The 18,828-nt window shown below is 34.4% G+C and overlaps 1 protein-coding gene across 4 annotated transcripts in view; it reads left to right on the top strand.

Annotated features, from left to right (window-relative positions):
- CEP128 (centrosomal protein 128) overlaps window positions 1-18,828 on the top strand; it is a 112,231-nt gene that overhangs the window by 85,096 nt on the left and 8,307 nt on the right. For 3 of the 4 annotated variants that reach the window (XM_005479740.4, XM_026792160.2, XM_074542532.1), the window contains 4 exons: window positions 619-696; window positions 2,535-2,648; window positions 6,251-6,356; window positions 10,423-13,097. In XM_005479740.4, the coding sequence (XP_005479797.2) occupies window positions 619-696; window positions 2,535-2,648; window positions 6,251-6,356; window positions 10,423-10,529 (405 nt within the window). In that variant the 3' untranslated portion in view covers window positions 10,530-13,097. Of the gene's footprint in view, window positions 1-618; window positions 697-2,534; window positions 2,649-6,250; window positions 6,357-10,422; window positions 13,098-18,828 lie in introns of those variants that run through there. The other variant, XM_074542531.1, reaches the window with a different exon arrangement.

Below are 18,828 nucleotides of genomic sequence, written 5' to 3' on the forward strand. Positions count from 1 at the left end.
CTTCTGGTTCCAGAGCCTTACATGTATTGTAGAGGGTGCCAGTCCTGCCTGTCAAATTCTGAGAAGGTGGAGGAACCTTCCTCCTAGTACATGCTGTGACCTGCTTCCAGCCTTCACCTTTTAACAGACCCTTGGCTAACAGTCCTTTGACTAATTCCCCTGAGGGTTCTGAGTGCATCTGCTTCTCCACTATAGTGGAGGTTCATGACTCCTGAGAGTGTGAGACTCTGAAAATAATCACTTTCTCTCTTGCTTGTTTGCTCAAACACTATGTAGCCTGTTCACTTCCTCCTGTAGCTGGTGATCAGCTCCTTCAGCACAGCTAACCTTCTGCAAAAGAATGGTGAGCCAGCCTCATGAAGAGGTACCAGGCACGTGTGGCAGCCTCTGACCTGGAGAGCTCCATCTGCCATCAGCAGGGCTGGCTGGCTGGCTGGAGCCTCTGGCATGGCTGCTTCAGTGAGTCCCGCAGCCACTTGTGATTGAGCTTTAGGGTGAGTCAGCACCCTAACTGAGGAAGCTTGAACTAGTATGCTAATAAGACTGAGTTTGTAATACGTGAGATGGCTGAAAGAATGATTTTGTTTTTAATGTTTTAACTTGTGTTCTGTTTTTTAGAGTACCCGAGTGGCTTTAAACCACCTGGAGTCTGTGCCTGAGAAACTGAGCCTGTTAGAAGAGTGCAGAGATACTGGGGTGAGAAAGATTTCGTTTGACTCTCTCAGTACTTCTAAAATATTCTGGTTAATGACCAGTATCTATGATGTACAGATAAGTTGTTTAATAAGATATTTACAGTTGCATATGTATATATTATATAGACAGAAACATACTGAAATTTATTTTCATGTTTATATGGATATTTTTGAAGTTATAAATTTAGTTCTAATTATTAATAATGCTCCATAATGTAGGCAAACATTGATAACTTGGTATAACAGGTCATGTGTTAATTACTGTTTCAGAATATTTTTATGGAGTGGTAAATTCTGATATTACATGTTAAAAAATGAAAATTTTATAATTAAATGAATTATACCAGTTGTTTCAATATTTAACTCAATGCGTGAAAATAGATGATCTTCATAACTTTTTTGTTTTGTTTTGACATAATTACAATACTTGTTAGTTAATTTTGCAGCACCACTATCCAATCAAGATGTGTTTGGACATAGTAGGGCATATTGACAGTAGCAATGACATACTGTCAAGAGTGATAAAGCTCAGGTTGGATTTTCAGTGGCTAAGTGCCTAAACCCCTGTACCATAGTTACTTTCCATTTATGAAATGGGTGGTTTAATAGAAAAAAATTTGTAGCTTCCTTGAACTACATAAATTTTAAATCAGTATTAAACCACAGATCAACAAATACATAATGATTTGCATTTTATTTGATATGTAACATTTCTTAAACTGTGGTTGTCATAAATATTTCAAAATATACTTGTTTATATTTATTTATTTTGTGTTCCTGCACGAGGTCATCAGATGATGATTCTATGCCATTCTATGCTGTCGTCATCAACAGATTTGGATATGCACGTACCGGTTAAAATATTTGGGTTTTTTATGAACAATATTGTTGAGATGTATAGTTTTAATTTCACATTCCACATATCCCCAGAAGAGCATTTTTGCTCTGACAGAGGTTTATGTTTTTCTTCTGTTTCTACTAAAAGAAAAATTTTGTTCTCAGCAGGCATCTGCAATCTCCTTCACACCTGCCGTGTCACACTTAACACTACTATGAAATTCCACTGTAATTTTCTGGTTTGCTGTAGTTATAGCTTAGCCAATATTTGTGAGATTGGAATGCAAAATCTTTGGTTTCAGTCGGGCTTTGTCCTTCTCCATCATGCTTAATTTTTTAAATATGGTTTTCTGAAGATGAGCCCCTATCAACACAGTGTTTTGTTTAAGAAATAATTTATTATTCAAGAGGGCTAAGCTTTATGCCTTAGCTTTGAGGAGGATGTCAGTTTGGAGCTTTGTTACTGTTTGCAAATAACATATTGGATTTTTTTGTACAATAGCTAGCAAGTTCTTCCTTCAATGTTTTCATAGGAAGGGAGAAGGCAAGAGCAAGTAAGTTTTGGTAAACCTCTCGGGTTGTCTAGGAGGTTTGTTAATTCAAGTGAATTATGTTTTCTTGTGAAAATACTGTTTTGTCCATATCCTTAGAACCGTTTTTTCTTCAAGTGCTTGTTTCCATAGTGTTGAAATTAATTTTCCACCATTGCAGAATTTTTCTTAGAAGGTATGTTATTGCCGAAGTTTGGAAAGTGTTACAAGAAATCATTCAACAATTAAGGATAAGACCATTTTCGTTTTGATCTGCATGTATTTTAACATTTTTTTTCTGTACATAGCATTATACTTTTGTATGATGCCTGTAGTTCAGCCTCTGAAAGTTTGTCCTTAATTCATTCTTGCTGTGGTGAAAATCCTTGGTGATATCTGTGTTTACAATAATTAGAATTTTTAGCTACTTTTTACATTATGAAATCATCTAAATCTTTAAATTCATTTCTAGGAGTCCCATTGCCGAAAGGAGATGATTGAGGAGAGGTATATGAGGTATAAAGACATAGTGACTTCTTTGCAGCAACAGCTGGAAGATTCAAAGCAAAGAGTTGGGCAAGTCAAGGTGTGTGTGTACTCCACTTCTGTGTCCCAATTGCTTTCAATCAGCAACATAACCTTACCTTATTAACTCCTAGTACAAACACAGACTGAAATCATGCATGAATGTTTCTGTTTCAAATAGCTGCCATGGCTGTTTGGCAGGTATATTGACATGGCATGAAATTTGATGAATTAAAGGTTGCTTTCATTGTACCCATGCCTTGGATACTTTTCAAAAAATCTTTCAGCTTTAACAAAAAGGTATCTTACTGTGTCTTACTTCTCTGAAGATTTTACTGCTTTGTCAAATTGCTGTCTACAGCAATTTTTAATTGTTCAAATTTCTATTGTCCTTTCAAGTAAAAGATACAGATAGAAATCTATTTCCCTTATAAAAAGGTTGACTAATTTATAAATTACATGTAGCAATTCTTCAGTAGTTGATATTTGCACTTATTGGAAGCAATTCTGTGTGATGTCTCTTTCATACATAAATGAAATCCAGGCAAACCGAAGGGAAGTGATTTGCTAAAGGTCACTCACTGGACTTACAGCAGTGCTAAGCATGAATAACTAACTCCCTATAATACAAATCCAGTGCTCTTCTGTAGAAACTTTGCCTGTAATGAGTTCAACTTTCCAATTATTAATATGCTTTCTTTCCCTTAGTAGCTTGTTCATTGTCATATCACTGTCATTGTAATAGCAGCTTACTTCAGCAGAACTACGATTTCTTATGCAAGTGTTTGAAATAAGTGATCTGACCTGAAGAATCGTACTAGTATTTCTGCTACATGTCTCAGTCAAATCAGTTTCTTTGGCAATGCATCAAACCTGTGTCTCTAAGCAATTGAGCTCAAATTGAAGATCACACACTCTATGAAAAAGAAAGATGTTTGTGTTCCCCAACTTATATGTAACCGTCTTCCTACTGTAAAATGAGAACGTACTTACAACATGTCTTTTAAAAAGTGGAAAAGCTAAAATAGATACAGAATGTTTTAGCTTAGTAAGTTGCTGTTGTGAGAAGGCACAAAGTTACTTGAGAAGGCTATCTTGCTCTTCTGTAAGAAAGAATTGAAAGGAGGATACAGGCACAATCAGTATGTTGCTGGTGATAATCTTCAGTATCTTGAATTTCTTTTCCCTCCACACAAGCATTACTAAGTCAGTAGCTACTGAAATTTGGAAAACATTGAAAAGCTAAGTGGAATGCAATCAGCTGACGGTAGAACATAACATTGCACTAAGCTGACTGAACTTACTGAACTTGTGTGATTTGAACTCAGTAATCAGAAGCCAGTACAAAGCTGATTCCAAAACAATTCTCTTTCTTTAGACAACTGAGAGCATTTAATGGTTTCCATTTAGTCAGGCCTAATTGGGTTTTTGCATGACATACAGTACTCTTTGCTGTCACGGCTGCTGCAAATAGAACAGAATGTTCAAAACCGAGTAACAGACGGGTGCTAATCTGATTTCAGTGATCAGGCTAGCTTAGACTAAAAAAACCTTTTAAATGCTTGCCTTTCTTACCCTCCTTTGAAACTAACTCAAATGCCATTTATTTTTTAATTTATTTTACTGTTTGTCAGTTGGGAGTCTCTAAAATTGATTGCTGGAAGACTGTAGGTTTGAGGACACCAAAGTTGATTCTTTCTGGTATTTTTGGTTTACACTGTGTACATACTGCCCCTGCTATACAAAGTAGACAGATACTTAATAGCTGATAAGAAAATCCATGTTTCTATTAAAATTTTTACATTGATCATTTTAGATGAAATTACTTCTGATATTAAACTTCCTCTGTTATGTTTTTCTTTCTAGCCTTTCTTATATTACACTTGTTTCAGCTTGCTTGCCAACATTGATCTCAGACAGGCATTATCTAATCTTGTGTCCCAGTCTTTTCATTTTAAGGAGAAAAAATTAAACCAAAGTTGAATGTTCCTCTAAAAGCAAGTCTGTTTCTTTCTTTCTTATGATTTCTTTTATCCCTACTCAATCTTCCTACTCTTCTGTAGTCTTGTCAGATGGCTTTAAAATACTTGTTACTTAGAAGTCCAGAAAAAGCATAATTTCTATTTGTATGTTTTAAAATGGAAGATTTCCAGTAACGAAAGTAGGCCATAGGCTGGGAGGATACCATCAGGTACAGCAGTCTTGATTTTTCAATGAAGAAAGGGCCAAATAATAGTAGATGAAGATGAAATTGGAGGAAATCTTCATAAATATAACATATTAAAAGAAAATAGCAACAGCAGCAAAATCAAAGCAGAAAGCCAGAGGAAAGCTAGAGATAAATGTTTTCAAGTAGAGATATAAATATTTTAGGAGAGTTTCCCTGCCACAGGTGATTGACTATCTACTCAAACACGGCAGATGTAGTTGTCCATGAAGCACATGACAAAAGGCACATTCTATACATTAATATTTCTGTAAAAAGAAAGCCATTTTGTTTTGCAGGTACTGGTAGAAGCACCTTTCTGGTTTAAAAACTCTTCTTTTAAAGCATTTCTGGAAGCAGAATGGAAAGACAAAAACGTTTTTTATTCTTTAAAAATTGTTATTGTGCTATGAACACTTTGGGTATTAAGTCTCTCATCAGCACATAAGGGGATTAATATGTATAATTCCCATTAGTCTTAACAGGAATAAATCCTTCTTCAGTGATGGAACAAAAGCTTATTCTATCTCTAAATTAATGTAAATTTTTTTTGTTTAGTTTTCAGATCTTATTTATAAACGTAAAATTAAGTATCAACATATAAGATAAATTGCAAGATGTTTTAACAAAATTCCTTGAGGCTTTTTATGATAAGAATTCAGCAGTAATGTTGTTTGTTTTATGAATTGATGCATTTATTCATTATGACTTCTTCTCATTTCAAGAAACTGAGTAATTTGGATACCAAGCCAAGCTTTTAATCTCATTTTGGATTGTATTGTAACTGGGGACTACTTGCTGCAGAGCTAAGAGAGATTTTTCAGGGATTTTTGTTTAAATGACATTTTTAAATTTATCTTCTCTTTTTAGCTTGTAGACCAAATGACTTTCCTCACCAAGAAGCTGTGCTGTATGGGTTTAGCCGTAAATAGTAACATTGTACTTAAGACTTTATGTAATGGTTTAACAAAAACATTCAAAAGCACCTTTAAGTATTTTGACATGCGAAATGTATCAACTTTAGGTTTTCTCAGTGGCAGTGAAATTAGATTTATATTTATTACTCCTTGTGAAATTAGTATGAACCATTCATTGATGAGGAAGTCATTATTCACTGATGTCTGCCCTGCTGATGTGGTGTGTGCTGAGCTGTGTGTGTGATGTGAATAGGAAAGAGCTTTTTACAACATGCTGTAGTGGCAAAGACTTGCAGTGATGCCAGTGCTTTTCTCAAGGCAAAGGAGTTTTTCACAGACGTTTTATAGTGGTGAAGTGGGGATAAACTTGTAAGCAAATTTGAACCTAAGTACAATACCGAGAATTCAGAGAATTCAAATCAGTCTTTTCCAGTGTGTGTGAAATCACAGCATGTGCCTGTCTGTGTGCTACTAGCTTTTGTTGAAGTTTACAGCTGCTTGATAGTGATAGATAAAATTATTTTTATTTGATTCCCATAGGATGTGAAAATGGATGCTGAAATTTCTGATGTAGAAGTGGCTGCTCATTCTAGTTGGCGAACTCAAAACAGCTTTTTGTGCAGCTCACCGCTTTCAAGTTCAGGTTGTAAGTATTATAGCACAGAAAAAAACGGTAACACATTTTTTTCTTCTAAAATTTTTTTTCCTGATGAGTGAGATGCTGTTTTCAGAAGTGCTGGAACCATCTTAAGTATCCTACTGTGTTTTAGTTTTAGATGCTGGATGGATGTCTTTGCCTAGGAAGTACTTCATTACATCCCACTGACAGTTGTTTGGGTTTTTTTGGCTGGGACATTAAATATATTTTGTTTATCTATTGCAAAGAAAAGGGCTGCCATTGAATTCTGAATCTCTGCTTAACAAGTCATCCCTCTGTAAGCTGTGTAGACTCTCTGGTCTTCTGAGGGACCACAGAGATATCCTCAAACATGGATTCTTTCCAAGATCTTTCATGTGTGCCAGTTAGTCCCATGCTTGTGTAGCATTTTCTCAGGGAAAGTTGAATTCATAATTCTACTTCAATAGTGTTTTTAACTGTTTTTACTCTACCCCCATGTACATATACAAATTGTGTTCATGTGAAGTCATGGGTTCTCTGATTCAGCTGAGAAATGCTCAATAAAACATATGGCGTATTAGGTCTTGATTGGGTATGGAGGCACACCTTTGCATGAGTGTCACAAGTAACTTAAAACCCAGGTTTTTAAGGGGGTTTTAAGCATATCAGTACAAGGATATCAAAATACTTCTCTTCAGAAGGGTATCATCTTCGTTTATTTTCAGTATAGCCAGTTTGTGTACTGGGAACCTCTTTAGAAAGTTGCATTCTCTTGAAGCCTGTTTCAGGCTTCATTGCACTTTGAAACATTGCATCTTTCTGTGAGTGCTGTGGGGCATTTCTGCTCACGAGTAAGTCTTGAGCTGATCTGATGAGGTTAAAGGTAATTGGTTTCTCTTCCTTTCAGAATCTATGGGCTGGGGTTAGTATCTTTTTGCAGAGCATATTGAATAAGAGTAGTGGGAATACAGCATAGGAGATAATACCTCTGTATCATCTGTACTGCAGGAACACTTTACCTTGACTCAGAGTTGATTTTTCTGTTTTCCCAAACCTCATCCCTGTCAAAGTCTTGCAAATCAAAGTGCAGCTGAACCTGTTTTGGGTATAGAAAAGAAGTAACAGATGCCTCACAGAATATTCAGATAAATGGCCTCTACCAGTCCCTTCTAGTCCCAAGAATTCCAAAATTGGTCACTGCAAAAATGTACTGAAATTTAAAAATAAGTGCTCCTAAACTATTTCAATGTCTTCATACTGCTTAACCTGAATTAAACAAGCTAGGACTTTGTTGCTTTAAAACTTTTTAATAAATTTTAGGGAGTTTTAAGAGAAATAGGATCCATGTGATCTGAATACCAATCTGATGAAGCAGTTGTGCATGTTTATTCTCTGATTCAACTGTTTTTTACCAGCACTAAGTACTAAATTTTCTGGAAATAAAAAAATAAATTATTAACAAAAGACAGTGGTGATTCAATTCACTACTTAGTCCTTATGGCACTGAAACATGTGGATTACTCCACAGACTTTGGTTTTTGACTGATTGTCACTTTATGCTGAAACTGATTTCCACCAGTCAAATGTGTATTTTGAAGTTGTTGGTATAGTTCTTGAGGACAGTGAAAATTCTGCTGTGTTATTAGCATTAAGGAGAGTTTTCAGTGAGTGGCAAATGAAAAGTCAGCTACTTCACTCATGCTAGTCACAAAAACATATTGAACTTTAAATTTCAGTAGTGGTATTAATTAATTCTCATTTGAGATTTTGACAGTGAAGTATAATTTGACATCTTTGCTCCCAAACCTGCTGTAGCTTTTAATAAATCTTCCTATACATGTCATCATCTATTTTCTGTGATTAATTGTCTCCTTCTTCAGAAACAGAAGGATGGAAATTTTTTTCCTTCATTTGCCTTTTGGAGCGGTTTGCAAGCCTTTGTGATTTATATTTCCCCATTCCATCTCTCTTCAACTCATGCAGCCTTACAGACTATAGATTCAATAACTAATACGAGAAGCTTCCTTCCCAATGTGTGTATTCTATGACTTGTGGAGAGTACCCAGAAGGAGAGCAGACTCATTTGTTATAATTTAACTTATTTGTGAGGGAGATTGTGGGATTTAAGTTTAAAATGGGTTGACAAAAGAAGAACAAATAGTATGGGAAAATAAATAAGGGAACAACAATCTATTTCCATATATATACATATATATGTTTACCAAAAATTTGCCAGTGCAGCAAGCAGTTAAAAGGAAAGTAATTAACATCAACATTGTGTTTTGTTTCTGGTATAATTTCTTCAGTTATAACAGCTTTTCCATTATAAACATATTTTAAAATATGTTGAGGGAATGTGCTTTTATTTCTGTACACATTTTCTTAGAAATTAAGAAGTTGAAATGAGAAAGTAATTTTTTCAAGGAAACATTCACTATATGTGGTTTGCAGTCCATATTATTATCAGACCAGAATGGTTGGTCCAGCCAGTCACTGGTTGTTATCTAAAGAATAATCCTCAGAAACTTTTTTTACGGCCACTGTATTTTCCTGAAATTTTGAGTACAAAAGTCCCTTGGGTTACACATGCTTTGCATTAACTTTGTGCATTGAGTCCTGCCTTTCTCTTTGCACATTTCATCACTTTGAGGTTTTAACCTGGATGGTTTCCCAGAAACCATATGTCTTAGAGGTTTTCTATTGTTGTTGGGAATTTATGTTGCAGGGCTTCGTAAGTTGTGGTGGACAACACTCTTGTGTCAACATGGTATGTAGTAGGACTGATACCACAGCTGAATAAAACCAAGCTGTCCTGAATGTAGGCTTTATTGTCAGAACAATTAACTTCTGCACTGTATTGCTGGTGCCTGTCTTTATCCCTCTATGTATACTTTTTCATAAATTCTTAAGACTATTTTTATTGGCATTTATAAATAATGTAATGTACTTACAAGTAAAAAGACATTGCAATGTGACTATGCTGTGGGCACCCTTCTAGAACAAAACCTAGGGCTGCTTAAGAATAAGAACTTGGAATGACTGGAAACTTGACATCATCACTTAGAAAAATGCAAATTGAATTAGTTAAGCAATGAACTTTATGATTTTTTGCCTTACTTTGAATACTGTCCACAGGAGGTACCACTGACATAGCATACAGCAGCAGAGCTTTGAGCCAATTCTGAAAACTTTGTGCTGAATACTTAGAACTCACTTTTATACCAATGTCCCAAACACAGTGATTTCATTCTTCTGAAAGTGAAAACATCTCACCCCTCCTAACCAAACTGTGAAGTCTTGCTCCTTGTTAAATAACTTTTGGTTATGTATTGCTACAATTTTACTGGATTGTTAGAAATTGCACTCTGGATATTCAGTAGGATGACTTTTCTTCCATGCTTGTGCTATAAAGAAGGCCATTAGAAGAAGGGTATATGTAAGCTGCTAGCCACTTTCCTTCCCTTAATTTCTGCCTTTTGCTAAATGTTTGGGTATTTGATTTTTTTTTTCTTCAGCCTTTTATGATAAGATGTTTTGTCAATTCATATTGTTTGGATTTTGATGCAATATAATATTTTTAGAAATAAGCACCATATGTGTACCCTGCTGTGAAGGTATATACACAGTATGACATTGTATGAGCACCTGTTCAGTGTCACTTGGTGACTTAAGTCCATTCTGTTAGTAAAGATATTCCTTCACAAATTTTTGAGAGGTATGTCTTATTTAAACAAAACTTCTGGAAAAATAAATGGAAAATATTTCTTAGTGTAAGAATCAAAGTTTTTTAAACAGAGTCTACATTTCTTGTGTATAAGAAAGCTCATGGATATGCCTGTATTATAGAGTATTAAAATAGATTTCTTTAGAAAACAAAATATTATATTCTCAGATATGAATATTGAATATATTACTTGCTGAATAAATTATAATATCATATAATGAAATACATGTTATAAATAAAAACTAATGGCCAGTCAACCAAATCCAAGAATCATAGGTTTGAAAAGGCCTCTAAGATCATTGAGTCTAACTGACGCAATACATGATTCTGAAAATGCTTAATCACCTTTTTTGTGTGACTTATTTCTAGCACTTACGAAAGGGATGGTTCCTTTGGATACAAGTGGCACCAAGGAAGATGCTACTAATGTTGCTGTTAGTGAAAAGAAGCTGCAAGCAGAAGGAGGAAAGCAGTAGAATATTTTATGAAACCACACCAGTTTTCTCTGTGGTAAATTCCATTCCACTTTTTTTTGGTTTTGAACCATAGTAATTCCATCTGCTGTAGGAGTGATGCACCCTTAATGATTCAACAATTGCCAAACACTCAAATGAAAGAGCACCACGACTAATTCTAATGAACTCTTTTGGTAATCTAGGTGACTTGCACACCAAAGGCTTTCTGAGATTTTGCTGTTCTCTTGTATTTGTTTCTGCAGTCCTCTTAGACTATATTTATTGTATTCCTGAAATACTGTGAAGTGAAATACCTGTGACATTAATCTTTGCTATGAGCTTATTTACCCCTATACAGGAATTGTTCTGACACTTGTTTTTTAATTATGTTTAGTAACATTATTAATAATGAAAAAAACATTCAGAAATTGCCTATTACTATGATAGAGAATAATTACACAGTGTTGTGCAGACACATTTGTGATTTTAGGTCCCTCAGTTTGAAAAAATCATTTCAAAAAGAAGTGATAAAACAAAATTTTCTCAAAGCAATTAAAAATTCACAGCTTGGTTTCGGGTTCAGCATATATGTATTATAAATTGTCTAGAATTATTCTTTTGGCCAGAACACTTTTATTAGATGGCCTCAATTAGGCACTTTAAAGAATCTGAATCTCACCCATCTGTATCAGGAGTGTTGAATGGCACTTCTTTGTGGCTGTGAAAATTTTAAAAGCAATGTTTAATGTTCATTTATTTATTCTGTTTTGTTCTCTATTAGAGAAGATGTGTTATACTGATTGTAAAATACTATGGAAATAGAATATTGCTCATTTGTATTTGTTCAGATATCACTATTCTAAACAAATTAGACACAATTTTGCATTACAGTGGTCTCAAAGAGCAAATCAAAGAATTTTCTGTCTAAGAATTCTGCTGTCTAAAGAAATGCAAGTGTTTCTGATGGTTCTAGTTTCATTTTCCCCTCAGCTACTTCTGGCTGGATCACTGCTAGTGTGCCTTAAAAGATTTGCCAAAGCTACCAGGGTACTGTAGCAACATTAACACCACTCAAACAATTTTGTTTTGCAGACTTCTGTCATATTTAGGAAGTCTATTTCTTCTCTGAAACACTGTTATTTTTTACCACTGTAGGTGTCTCAGGTATAATTCATAGGCCATGATGTGCCATCACAAAAGAGGACTCTTATTTTTATTTTCCAATACTCTGATGAAGTGTTCTGTAGTCCCAGTGGGTGCTCTGGACCGTGTACTTCTTGACAATCACCTTGTGTTCGTCCTGTTTCAAACAGAACAACATGCTGAGAACATCAAAATCAGACACAGAAATGAGAAAAAGATTGAGTTTATTCTCTGTTCATTTTCCATGAACTTAAATTGCTTAAAACTAAAAAAAATCTGACATGGTTAAAAGTTTTCTTTACCTTTTGTTGTGTATTATTGTGCATGATAGTGCTGGCATTGGCTTTTTGCAAACTTCTGGCATAACTCCTCATTCAGAGGGTCAAGAAAACAAAACAGGCACATCCATCTGTTCTGATCTCAATGGCCATGACAGGAACAAGAAAAAAAATCAACAAATAAACTGATCTCTACAAAGAGTGTGGATGTCATGAAACAGTGTTTAGCTCAAGCCACAGCTACTATAAACTAAACTTACTTTAAGTGGATCCAACATTTGGAATTTATTTTTTTTATTAGATCACAGCAGAGGTGAAAATATGGCATTTAGAATACTTTAACTGGTTTGGTCTGCTGCAACTTATAAAATTGCAAAGCAAAATGTTAGCAGTTTGCAGACTTTATGGTACCTACAAATTATGGCCAAAACATAGAATGATCACTTTAAAGTATATTATTAAGCGATAAATCATGTTCTCAAAACACCTTATGTGGTAGTGAGGTCTGGTGCATGGATTGCTGATGGATAAATATATACCCTAACTGTTTTACCAAAGTTTAAATTATTTTGTGTCATGAAAGTAGGTAAATAAAGGGGCCTTTGAGAGTCTTAGCTGAGAAGTAAGACCAGAAATATAATGTCCTCTCTTTTTCCTAAGAAATTTGTAAAAATTGTACCATTTTATGTATTTATACATTTTTTCCTGACTTGTAACTTAGAAATCTGAAGTATGTGTTCTTAAAACAGGATCACTACTGATTTATATTGTTAGAAAACAAGGACAAGCAGTCTTATCTCCCTCACTATTACATCAAGTATTGAATCGACTTCTGTACTACATAGGACAGAAATTACTACTGGGTGAACAATTTTGGCTTTAAAACTTAAGGTATGTTCAGTGCTTAGTATATTTGCCTTTTCCCATGTGACTGGGTTTTCATCAGTTTTATATCCTTTTATAAAATTTTCTAGAAGGAGTGGAAGAACAGAAGAGACGTCAAACCATGCACACACACACACTCGCAAAAAATTCTTACTGAGTAGACATAGGGACTCCAAAGCCAGGAAATTCTTTCTTAAGTTTACCCTCTTGGCATGGCAGTCTAGATAGCATGTAATATTTGTCTCTCTTCCTCCTTTAATAGAGGTTCATATTACAAAGTGAATTTTGTTTCCTCTTTACTGAAGGCTAAAGTTCCGTTCATGACATTATGTGAAACTGTCCCTTTGTGGTTTAAGAAATAATATTTTTTCCATATTAGTCTGAAATAATATTCTTCTGCACAATTTCAGTTTTTAAAGTAGAAAAGCAGAAATTTTTAAATACAACCTTTTGTATATTTCACATCTTTAAAATTGCTGTCCCTTCTGGTAGCCAGATGTTTTTGTACTTTAACCCTTTAATGACCTATTACTCAATTCATACCCAAAACAGTTGTTTTCAATAATCAAAAATGTGGTATTGTACACACAAAAAGTGATGGTTTAAATCTTTGTTCTGTTTAGCATTTGGCAAATCAGGCAAATTTTTATGTATGTACTAAGTACATACAGATTTTATAAGCTAGTATCAGGCACTCTTTTTTTTTTTAATGCTGCAATGAAATACAGTGCTTCAGTACTGTGCTTTCAAAAATGTATTGGCCCTCTATTTTAGCATCAAATAGCTGTCACATGAATAAGCTAGAAATTTTATGCCCTTCAGTTCCTAATGTTTTATAGCAGACTTGAGAGTACTTAATTACTTTTGAGACTATATTTACTAAACAGACAAAATAATTTATTATTATTGTGTAATTATGTCATCCTAAGAAGAAATGTCAAAATAAAAATAAAAAATAAAATTTTACAGTGCAAAACAAAGCAATTTCTTACATTTTCTTCCCAAATTTTTGATGGAAACTGGTCTTCAGTGATGGTGAAAATACTCCTTGGATATTCAAAGCTCAGCCACATTTTTAGTGACTATTACAGCAAAGTAAATAAAGAAAATACATGAAAAGCCCATACAACAGAGAAACTACAATTCTCAAATCCATTTCTCAGCTAAGGAATCTACATATCAGTTCATATCTGGCTTGCAAGGCATAGTCTTTGCACTGGATAGCACTGAGTGGTTTTTCATGAATGAAAATGCCAGTATTACTCTGAAAGGAGATCAGTAGGTATTTTTGTTACACTGATTATAATTTTTATGACTTAATATGAGAAGTCTGCAACTTGGATGCATTCTCATATCTATAACATGCAGGAAAACTTTTTCATAAATTTTTGTGGCACTGCTTGTTACAGTAGAATTTTACAGTATCCATGTTAAACTCCTTGTGTCTGCAGTGTGTTAGTAACAAATTTATCTGTCTAAGCCCTTGTCACCCCACAGAAGTAATTGATACTGCAGTTAATGTGAGTTGCAGGTCAATAGCTGATGACACAGCCTTCTCAAGAATGGATGTGCTGGAGGACATCATGCAAAATCCTGTGATTTTGATGTAATTGTAGAATTTAGAAGCAGTTGTAGAGGAAGACTTAACAGTGGAAGGGATGGAAAGCAGTTCATTATTAAATTAAAATTTAAGAACAATTGTATTCTTGTTGTCTTAGCTTAAAAACTGTCTTATAGCTAGTATTTACATCTGAATGAAAGTGATCCCTAAACCAAATTCCATGGTGGATAATTTTTTTTTTTTTTTTCATGCTTAAGTACTTTCTACTCTAGCACAACTCAACTCTTTACTGTAAGCATGTCTGGGCTGGTGTGAATATGAACTTATTTGCTTTTCTCTGTAAATAACTAAATTAGATTTTAAATCTGAACAATATTTTTGTGCTCTGTACAAGAGTACAACACAGCAGAATCCAATAACCAAGTCAGTCAAAAATCTGCAATGCGTTAGGGAATGTTGATGGCAAAAATGAAGGACATTGCTGTGGTTAAAATCCAGCAACATCCAACTTTTATCATTTGTGCTAACAACATAGCACTCCTGTTTATAAAGCTGAAGTTGCACTTCTGTCATTTTTCTGGCTGAAATAGTGAGATTTTATTTTCTTTTCCCCTAATGATGACAAAATCTGTAGTGTGAGAATATGCAGTGAATATATTTTTAAATTTCTAGTATTTTTATTTGGGAATCTACCAGGTGCTATTTGGAAGTAACACAGTTGTTAACATGTTTTTGTTAAATTATTACATTTAAAAACACAAACTCCATAGAGATATCTCTTTTATGATAATTTTGCTGTCTGTTTTTAGGGACATGGCTCCTTGATAGGTGTTTTATGGGAGTACAATAATTGTTCTTGAGTAGTTTGTTATTTTCTTCTCTCTTCAGACCAGAGTTGTTTTGATGTTAGACTACTTTTCTCATCTGCCATCTAAAGTGCACTAGTGTGTCAGAAGACATACCATAATTTCTTCACCTTCCCACTGTCAATAATTTTGGTAGTTTATGTTCCCATGGAATTACATTAGTATTGATGGCAGTTGTTTCTTATAAGCTCTTTTCATATGAACTCTGACACTCTTGTTTGTTTACTAAAATAAAAGCTACATAGTAAATGGACTAACATCAGGTCACATGCTGTCTAATTTTAAAGATTATTCTACAGGCCAAAGTAAATATCTCTTACTACATTCGTCTAGATTTTCTGATTGCCAGCATTGATTCTACTATCAGTTTGTAGAAGGAAATGGTAAAGGATAGACTTTGCCACAATACCCCTGAAATATTATTGATTTGAGGCAAAAAAAAGAGACTACAAGAAATTTAGGACATCTGCCTAAGTGCTTAGTCTAGAACCTAAAATACTCATATTAAAAAGGGTATTTCTTCAGTGTGTTAATATCAAATCATCTTCCTTATAAACAGTTGCTGACACCTAAAATATTTTTGAAAAGTCCTACTGAAATTTGCTCAATGTGATCAAAAGGATTTCTGTATCACTCACTGTTAAACAAGCATGGAACTGGGAAACGGCCCAATTTATGTTTCTGGCATGAGGCTCTTCACAGAAACCACCAGTGGTACAGTTTTGTATTTAATGTGGAAAATGATGAGGATGAGCTGTGTTTTGCTGGTGTCCAAGAGAACAGTTTGCATCTGTGGCTTTTTGGTGGAGGGAGCTCAGTGCGTGCACCATTTTTATTGAGGCTCTCCCTGGCTTCTGCAGCACTAACAGCACCATTTCACTCAAACAGCTGCAATCATGAAGACATCATGGAGCTGGCAGAACTTTTGTTACATGTTTTGACTAACAGAGTGTCAACAACTCCATCAGAAACCTTGGAGTTGTTTGTTTTGTCTTCACTGGAACAGTCTCCAGTGCAGTCATAGAGCTGGAAGATGCAGAAACCTTTGTTTAGTGTGAGCTACATCAGCAGGGAGGCTTGCTGGCCATGGAATGTGAATGCATTAGTATATTGTCCATTGATCAATTAGAGGTCTACAAATTTACAAAAAACTAATCTAAAAGGTTTTTAAAAGTGAGACAAATTATTCTTATATGGTAGTTAAAAAATCTCTGCAAATATGAAAAAATGAAGTACCAAAGTCAAGAAACACTTCATTTTTCCAGAATGCGAGTAATTGGTTAATTTCAGTGAAGTGACAGACTGAAATGAAGGTCCTGAATATGTTAATCAGCAGACATCAACCCACTTCATATCATCTCTTAACATGTGAGACTTGCTGACTTTGATTTAGACTTAACTATGTTCCATACTTAGGGTAAGTCTCTTATGTGTGCTTTGCACTGAGTAGCAGAGTAGAAATAATTCCACTGGATACGCTACAGAAGGAATACTGGCTCTTGCAGTGTATTTTAACAAATAGCTCAAATGTTCACATTTCTGCTGTGGTATTACATTACCAGAAGAAAGCAACAAATAGAAAAATACTTGAATTGTAGGTGAGGGTGTCAATACAATAACAGTGTGTTACTGAGGTTTTGAAGGTGTATCACTTTTATGGCTGACATTTCTAGCTGTGCTTATTAGCAAATGCTGATATTCTATTTTAATTTTTTTTTCCCTTGGGGCATATGAGAAGAAAATATGTTACTTGGTTTTGATTTCTGGAACATGTTTTCCATCTCATGCTGTCAATTTCTATTTAACTTGGTGTTAGCTAAAAAATTCCACCATCTAATTCTGATACTTCATTACAAGCACTCCTAATTAAGTTAGTTAATACATGAGTCACTTTCCTCCAGATCTTTTGTTTTCATTTCATTTGAATGAAATACAGTGGTTTTTTGCAGTTAGTGTCCTAAAACTGGAGCAAAATTATTCTTGTGAACTAGCATTTTGGTTGGGACATTCCAGAATGAAGATTTCCCAGGCAATTCATACATGTGACACTGAATATATTACATCATATTTCCCAGTCAACTATTGCCACTGCAGTGGAGTATAAAGTAACAACAAAGAGCTTGCAGAATTTCAACAAATAATATGGATGAGAAATGTTTCTGTGCTGGTATGAAGTCAGAAAGGTCTGTTTAATACTTCTAAAACTTATTGTATTGGTTAACGTGATAGAAATAGGCATAGTGGAATGAAATTCCTCAATACTGAATAATTTCTTGAGATAAAGTCCTTGAGTGTTTAGCAAGGAGTCCAGCTCTTTGTACATGTTGAGGTTCACCTTAGTGTAGTAACCAGAACTATTGCAGTTTCCTTCAGACTTGATTTCTGAAACATAAAGGTGTGTTCAGACTTCTAATAGCTGTGTAGGCATCAGGTATATCCTGTCCACATAATTATATCTCTTTCTTATAGACATTGACATATATAAATACATTCATGCAGTGTAAAATTTTACTGCTCAAAAAGAAAGATTGCCTTTTATGCTTGGAAATCCTGACTGCAGTAAGGCTAGCAGAGGCCTTGCCATTAGCATTAGTAGAGTTACAATTTTGTGCTGAGTTTTAGAAAAGAGGAGAGAAATATTTTTTTTGTCTGTTTTTTCATTGCATTCTGAAGGTCTGCAAGTCTGCAATATATGTTGGTTTGATGAACAACAAATGCTTGCCGAAAAATACATGATCTTATAATAATCATATGGTAACAAACTCCAAAACACTTGGAATAATTTGACACTATCTCATTTTTATATTTTATTTTTTTTCAGAATCTAAGAAATGAGATTTTGAGTTCATTTAGGTTACTATGTTTTTTTCAAGACTAAGTCAAAGTTATATCATGAAAACCGTAGTACTTCTGAATAACATCAATCCAAGCTTATGAAATTTGAAAAATTCTGAAGCAGCTCTTTGATCCCCTTCTATGTGGTCTACTACAGTATTTTCAAAGTAATGAAGCCATCTCCAAGGAGAGATGGCTCATCTGTTAGTATGTATCAATTGTATTTCACAGTCATGACTACATGTTTTGTTTTGTATCAGTTTTTCAACTGATTTAGTAATTTAATGAGAACCAAAAATGGGGATTTTTGTGTGTGTAAGGAGAAGCTAATTACATCTTACATCTAAATTCCAGTACTGTTGGTATTCTTTCTTAACAAAAGACTCACAAAATAAAACCAGTTTTGACTTTTTTGTCCTATAATATTTTAGTTCCAAGATAGCTTCACAAGTTATTTGCAGTCCACTTTTCCATTATCTGCCATCTTCAAGGAGGAAGAAAGCTCAGCTTGACTATCTTAAGAAGTATGTAATGAATTAAAAAAAAAAAAAATCTAGAATCTTAGAATCATTTAGGTTAAAAAAGATCCTTTTGATCAAGTTCAGCCAAACTACTGCTTCACTATTACTTCCTGTAAATTGCATGGATACACATAAAAGTAAGTCTACAGGTTGGATTTTCAGAACACCTCATGTAGGTTTAACAACAATGTAGAAGTATAAAAGGAAGAACTGTTACCATGTTGGTTTGAT

This window comes from Zonotrichia albicollis, chromosome 6 (assembly GCF_047830755.1).
Source record: "Zonotrichia albicollis isolate bZonAlb1 chromosome 6, bZonAlb1.hap1, whole genome shotgun sequence".
Lineage (NCBI taxonomy): Eukaryota > Metazoa > Chordata > Aves > Passeriformes > Passerellidae > Zonotrichia > Zonotrichia albicollis.